General features: G+C 37.5%; 1 protein-coding gene across 1 annotated transcript in view; it reads left to right on the plus strand.

Annotated features, from left to right (window-relative positions):
• Positions 1-6,107, plus strand: part of LOC137615202 (uncharacterized) — a 9,967-nt gene extending 3,860 nt beyond the window's left edge. The window contains exons 2-4 of the mRNA XM_068344863.1: positions 2,030-2,111; positions 2,406-2,669; positions 5,244-6,107. Of these exons, the coding sequence (XP_068200964.1) occupies positions 2,030-2,111; positions 2,406-2,669; positions 5,244-6,083 (1,186 nt within the window). The 3' untranslated portion in view covers positions 6,084-6,107. The remainder of the gene's footprint in view (positions 1-2,029; positions 2,112-2,405; positions 2,670-5,243) is intronic.
• The last annotated feature ends 1,393 nt before the right edge of the window (positions 6,108-7,500 follow it).

Raw genomic sequence — 7,500 nt, forward strand, 5'->3', positions numbered from 1 at the left:
CGTTGATCGACAGGTTCAACAAGTTTTTATGTTAAAACGTAGAATTTTATAAGAAAAATGATGGTCACTTACGTAATGATTGTCATGTTATAATGGGTAGGATATACATCCTTACTAGAGTTATTATGTCACATTTCATGTTTTTAATACTGTACCAACCGTGTGTCACACGATCGTACATAGTTCATTTTGTGTATATATTATGCTTGTATCTTCGCTCTTCCCTCGCACTAAAAAGAGCCTGAATGAACATGTCTGTTTTTCTCATCGGTAACGGTGTCAATTTTAAACATGAAAATTCTTGTTGCCTTAAGCTTTTGTATATAAAGGAGAGTGTTCTATAATAAACTCATTCAGTTGCTTTCGTCCTGTCTTTGAGTCACAACCTTCTCTCGGCCCGTCCCAATACAAAACAGAAACGGAAATAACATCTCATCTTCATCTGCTTCACTAATAGTCTAACTATGAAGTTCTTCATCGTTCATAATAGAAGGTTTGAAAGGTTTTAAAGGCCGCTCATGAATGGCAAAGGCAAGGAACGATGACACTGCCCTATAAAGGAGAGCAATGCCCTAGAGACTGACCACATTACATATGATCAGCGCCCAAGCCTCCTCTCCACCCAAGCTAGGACCAAGAAGGGTCAGGCAATGTCTGCTGGTGACTCAGCAAGTAGACCTAATGGGCCCCTCAAAACACCCCATCCTTCGCTCATGAGGATGGTGAGGTTGCAGCGACCAAAGGAACAGACGAGTTTGAGCGGGACTCGAACCCCAGACTGGCAATCACCAAGCAAGGATGCCATCACCTTGATCAAATTGCACTTCATTGTTGAAATTGAATCTTATACCACATATTGTTATTATTATTATTATTATTATCATTACTATTATTATTATTATCATTATTACTATTATTATTATTATTTCTTGCTGAGCTATAACCTTAGCTGGAAAAGCAGGATGCTATAAGCCCAAGGGCCCCAAAAGGAAAAAATGGCCTGATTGGTAACGTCTCCGCCTGGTGATCGCCAGACGTGGGTTCTAGTCCCGCTTAGACTCGTTAGTTCCTTTAGTGTCTGTAGCCTTACCATCATTCTGAGCTAAGGATGGAGGGTTTGGGGGAGCCTATAGGTCTATCTGCTGAGTCATCAGCAGCAGCCATTCCCTGACCCTCCTTAGTCCTAGCTTCAGTGGAGAGGGGGCTAGGGCGCTGATCATATGATATATGGTCAGTCTCTACGGCCTTGTACTGCCTGCTAGGGCAATGTCACTGTCCCTTACTTCTGCCATTCTTGAGTGGCCTTTAAACCTTTAAACGATGCAGCCATGGTTGATTTTCTCTATTTTATTCAGTGTTCAAATCAGGAAGAGAAAGGAATTTTACCTTCCTTGAATCTACATGAAAGGTTTGCTGTAATTTCCGCCGTTCATCTTGTCATGTGATTTTTCCGCTACGCAATAAAAGGATATTATTATTATTATTATTATTATTATTATTATTATTATTATTATTATTATTACAAGCTAAGCTACAACCCTAGTTGGAAAAGTAGGGTGCTATAAGCCCAAGGGCTTCAACAGGGAAATATAGCCCAGTAAAGAATGGAAACGAGAAAATAAATAAACTATAAAGTAAGTAATAAACAATTGAAATAATAGATCATATGAACAGTAACAACATTGAATTAGATCTTTCATATATAAACTATAAAAACTTAAAAAAAAAAAAAAACCACGAGAAAGAGAAATAAGATAGAATAGTGTGCCCGAGCGTACCCTCAAGCAAAATTCCAACTTTTAACTAAAAAGTGCGCACTCACACATTGAAGTCATGTCAAAGTAATGGAAAAAAGGATATACCACAATGCATGTAATAAAAATGGCAGAAAACAATACCACGCAGGATTCGCTGTAGTAAATCCAAAATGAAGTTATTGAAATAAAACAAAGATGTAGATTTTTAAGAATTAATACCCATTTTATGAATATTTTTTGGATTTCTATTACTTTTTTTGGTATATTTCCAGGATGGAGATGGAAATTAGGCCTATAATGTATATTCAAGGGGTAACCTGTTGCGAGGACTCCGAGCATTGTCAATTACCAGAGGTATTTTATCACACTTTTTTTTCTTATTCAAGATATAGTGTCATGAGACGTCTGTAATCTTAATTTTTTCTATTTTCTACTGAAAAAAAGACATGTACGTATTTAGATGGTATCTTTATCTTTTGTTCTTTTTTTTTTTCATTTTAAATTTAGTGTGATGCTACATCTGCAGTCTTGCTTTTTCTGTTGTCAAGTTTTTCCTTTATGATACAAAGTTGACATAATGAAAGAAGAATATACGTATCTAAATGATAAATGTAATATTTTTTTCTATAACTATGAAGAACCTTTCAGGAAATGCTCGCTGCCGTCAGCGAATGCAACACGGAAAAACTCCTGGATCACTTGAAGAAAGGATTTGATATCAACGCACAGTTCAACGGCGAGACCCTCTTATGGAGAGCTTGCAGCGTAGGGCAAACGGAAGTGTTGTCAATGCTTCTGGAATCTCCAGATGTTCACTTGAACATTGTTTTCGATGGAAAAACGCCCCTAGCGAGAGCATCCTCCTCTGGATACATAGAATGCGTTCGTATGATCCTGAATGCCCAGCTGAAGGTTAGTTAACTTTGAATATTGCCCTTTTATTTTGCTTATGCAAATTTTGAGAGAACAGAGATAAGAATGCTTAGGTGGATTCTGGGAATATCATTGCTTGAAAGATTAGAAAATTAACAAATAAGAAGAATGGCAGGATCCTAGTTATATATATATATATATATATATATATATATATATATATATATATATATATATATATATATATAAATATATATATATATATATATACACATATATATATAGATATATATATATATATATATATATATATATATATATATATATATATATATATATATATATATATATATATATATATGTATATTAAGCACAATTTGAGAGAAGAGAACAGAGATTAGAATGCTTAAGTGGATTATGGGAATATCACTGCTTGAAAGATTGGAAAATTATGAAATAAGAATGGCAGGCGTAGTCAAGATTGCCGAGATGATAAGCGTGTCACGACTGGGATGGAGTGCATACGTGTTGAGGATGGATGGGGGGGGGGGGGAGGGAGTGAGGAGGGCTTAGGAGGAACCTATTAGTGGGAGAAGATCAAGAAGAAGGCAGAGAATTAGAAGGTGAAGGTGAAGGATGATATGGAGAGAAGAGGTTTGGTGGAAGAGGATGCCTTTAATAGAAGACATCGGTGAGGGGTCATCAGGTAACCGACCCCTTAATGTAGGGATAACGGTGGGAAAGTAGAAGGTGGCATTATACCATGTGCTGCAATATCTAGATACTCAGGCGTCAATTAATAACTTTTAAAAATATCATGTACCAACCGTGTTTCACACAATTGTACATAATTCCTTTTGTATATATTATGCTTGTATCTTCGCTCTTCCCTCGCACTAAAACGAACATGAAAATTCATGTCTGGTCTTTCCTCTGTAATATTGTCTGTCTTATGAACTTGTTATGTCCTGTTGCCTTGAGATTTTGTATATAAGGAGAGAGTTCTACAATAATATAACTCAGTCGTTTCCAACCTGCCTTTGAGTTCACAACCTTACTCGGCGCCGTCACAATCAAATTATTTCAGTCTCATTGAAACTTCTTTTCATGAAGGTTGCTTTAGGATACTTTGCCTTTTAGCTGATATTGTTTAGAATAGAATTCTAATCATAATCAAATGCCATGAATTTTGCATTCCAATATTTGGGTTTTGTTGTTTCATAGATATAAGTTTATGCAATGTTGCATAATCTGAAAAATTCAGCAATAATAAATATACATCTCGTTCTTGATACTTTTGCAGTGAATGAACCCGTAGGTTGGCCAGGTCACTAGCCGCCCGGTGAGATACTACCGCTAGAGAGTTATGGGGTCCTTTGACTGGCCAGACAGTACTACATAGGACCCTTCTCTCTGGTTACGGTTCTTTCCCTTTGCCTACACATACACCGAATAGTCTGGCCTATTCTTTACAGATTCTCCTCTGTCCTCATACACCTGACAACACTGAGATTACCAAACAAGTCTTCTTCTCTCAAGGGGTTAACTACTGCACTCTAATTGTTCCGTGGCAACTTTTATCTTTGTAAGGGTAGAAGAGACTCTTTAGCTATGGTAAGCAGCTCTTCTAGGAGAAGGTCACTCCAAAATCAAACCATTGTTCTATAGTCTTGGGTAGTGCCATAGCCTCTGTACCATGGTCTTCCACTGTCTTGGGTTAGAGTTCTCTTGCTTGAGGGTACACTTGGGCACACTATTGTATCTAGTTTCTCTTCCTCTTGTTTTGTTTAAGCTTTTATAGTTTATATAGGAAATATTCATTTTAATGTTATTATTCTTAAAATATTTTATTTTTCCTTATTTCATTTCCTCACTGGGCTATTTTCCCTGTTGGAGCCCCTGGGCTTATAGCATCCTGCTTTTCCAACTAGGGTTGCAGCTTAGCATTTGATAATAATAATAGTTATTTTGAAAGTTAAGAACTTGTATCGTACCTATTTTCATTACTGATTGAAAGCTATCCCATCTACACCTGGTCAGGAGAATAGTAGACTGCCTATAGTTATGAAATGAACAAAAGATAATGCGGAGATCGTGGATGGCAGAGGGTTAAACAAGGATAAATTGTATTTCTTGCTTATAGGGTAATTCTTTACCTACTGTTATTTTTCTGTAATGTAAAGCTCCTGTTAACCATCCGGAGGTAGTTCGTAATGAATGTGTCTGATCGCAGTTTCATATCTACATTTCTCTCGTCACTTTTATCATTCCATCTATTGGTTTATATATATATACTAATCGTGATAATTTGTATTTGCTAATACTTATAATTAGAAGTACCATCTGTTCTAGTTTTTATCATCTGACGATGTGTACACTTTCTGTTAGGAGCTAATTGCAATCAAATTACAGACTCCGTGATAAAGAAAATGAATAGAAAAACAGAATACAGGAGTATTTCTTTCACATTCCATTTCATGATTTCTAAGTTAACTTCATGTATTGCAGCTATGTATTCAAGTTGCGCTTTACCGAGCACTTGCAACCATGAACGCATATAGGAGTATTATATAAGAAAATTTAAATTTTTTTTTCTTTTTTTTTATATTTCAGTGCCGTGTTCGGCTAGACAGTGGATGGAAGGCGATCACTAAAATCATAAAGGAAGATCTCCCCTTGAACCAAGATTCTTTGGTCTGGATATTGCAGTGGGCTGGATACTGTGGACAATGGGAGGTTGTGTTGTTAATCATTCAAGCTAAAACATACTTACCCGGAGAAATTCTATATAGGGTGCTTTTAAAGGCTGTCAGTGAAGACAGATGGGACGTCGTGAGTGAAACAGCGAAGAGAAAGTTCAGCAACAAAGTGGACATAATGGACGAGATTCTTTTCCTATGTGTCAAATACAGGAAGTGGGACACAGCTGAAGACATTCTCCAGGCCATAGATGGTAGCCTTAAATTACACGTCACATTGGTAGAAGCCGCTTTGAATTGCTTGGAGGACCAAGTTCGTCTACTTTTAACAGAAAGGAGATGCGAGGAATCAACTCTAAATGGGTGCTTGCTTGCAGTAGCAGCCGGAGGTACAAACGAAGAAATTGCTCGCTTGATTACAGGTGTTCGAGGTGTTTACACTTCAACGAGTTACTCTAACGCGCTTGTTCTAGCGTCCATGGGACAGAATTCTGAGATGTTCTCAGCCCTCCTTTCCAGCCCTGAAACTGACTACAGCTTCCACGATCTCTGTCGAGCACATAAAGCCCTGGAAAAATGTTCCTGCTGTGATTTCAAGAACTTCATTGATCCTTTTGTGGAGTCTATCGATAGACTCAAAGAAAAGATAATTAAAGCGAAAAATCTTCTCTCAAGGACGATATCCAGAACACCGCAGTCCTACTATAAAGAGAAATCTTCCAGGAGAATCACACCCTTTTATTTCAAAACCTAATCATCTATTTATACGATGCTTACGATAGAGTAAAAATTTTGATCCAAATAACATTTCATTTTCATCCTTAGAATGATAAAAGTTTTCATTGTTTTTTTTTAGATAATTGAATTCTATAATCCATAGATATGATAGGCACCTTGAATTGAAATAACAGGCTTGTTTTGGCCGATGTAGTAACGTCCCTGACTGGTCATCGCCAGACTGGGGTTCGGGTCTGGCTCAGCCTCATTAGTTTCTTTGGTCGATGTAACCTCAAATTGTGGTGGTCGATGTGGTAAAATCCCTGACTGGACCCGTTAGTTCCTTTGGTGGCTGCACCCTCACCATCCTTATGAGCTAAGGATTGTGGGTTTGGGGCAACCTATAGGTCAATCTGCCGAGTCATCAGTAGCCACTGCCTGGCCCTCCTTGGTCCTACCTTGGGTGGAATGGGGCGCTGGGCGCTGATCTTTATATATATATATATATATATATATATATATATATACATATATATATATATATATATATATATGTATATATATCTATATATATATCTATATATATAAATATATATAAATATATATATATATATATATATATATATATATATATATACATATATATATATAAATACATATATATACATATATATATATATATATATATATATATATATATATATATATATATATATATATAGTCAGTCTCTAGGGCATTGTCCTTCTTGATAGGGCAATGTCACTGTCCTTGCCTCTGGCATTCATGAGCGGCCTTTAAACCTAGTTTTACGATACAAAATGACCCAAGTTCCAGGGCACAAGACAAAACATTTCTCGTTACCAGCTAGTAAAGGAACATCTCAACTCTGATTTGTATTCAGAGATGGTTGGTCAACACACCAGGCCGGAGGATAAGAGTTACGTATCACTGGTTTCTCTACTGTCAAAGTAGATCTGATCTGATCTTGTGGTTTTTGCAACGGATGGGATTACAGCGGGGGCTCTGGACGGTCTTCTCAAAATATGCAGTTCTGCGGCAGAGAGAGAGAGAGAGAGAGAGAGAGAGAGAGAGAGAGAGAGAGAGAGATGCAGTTCTGTCGCAGAGAGAGAGAGAGAGAGAGAGAGAGAGAGAGAGAGAGAGAGAGAGAGAGAGAGAGATGCAATTCTGTCGCAGAGAGAGAGAGAGAGAGAGAGAGAGAGAGAGAGAGAGAGATGCAGTTCTGTCGCAGAGAGAGAGAGAGAGAGAGAGAGAGAGAGAGAGAGAGAGAGAGAGAGAGAGAGATGCGGTTCTGTCGCAGAGAGAGAGAGAGAAAGATGCAGTTCTGTTGCAGAGAGAGAGAGAGAGAGAGAGAGAGAGATGCAGTTCTGTCGCAGAGAGAGAGAGAGAGAGAGAGAGAGAGAGAGAGAGAGAGAGAGAGAGAGAGAGAGTTAAA

This window comes from Palaemon carinicauda, chromosome 2 (assembly GCF_036898095.1).
Source record: "Palaemon carinicauda isolate YSFRI2023 chromosome 2, ASM3689809v2, whole genome shotgun sequence".
Lineage (NCBI taxonomy): Eukaryota > Metazoa > Arthropoda > Malacostraca > Decapoda > Palaemonidae > Palaemon > Palaemon carinicauda.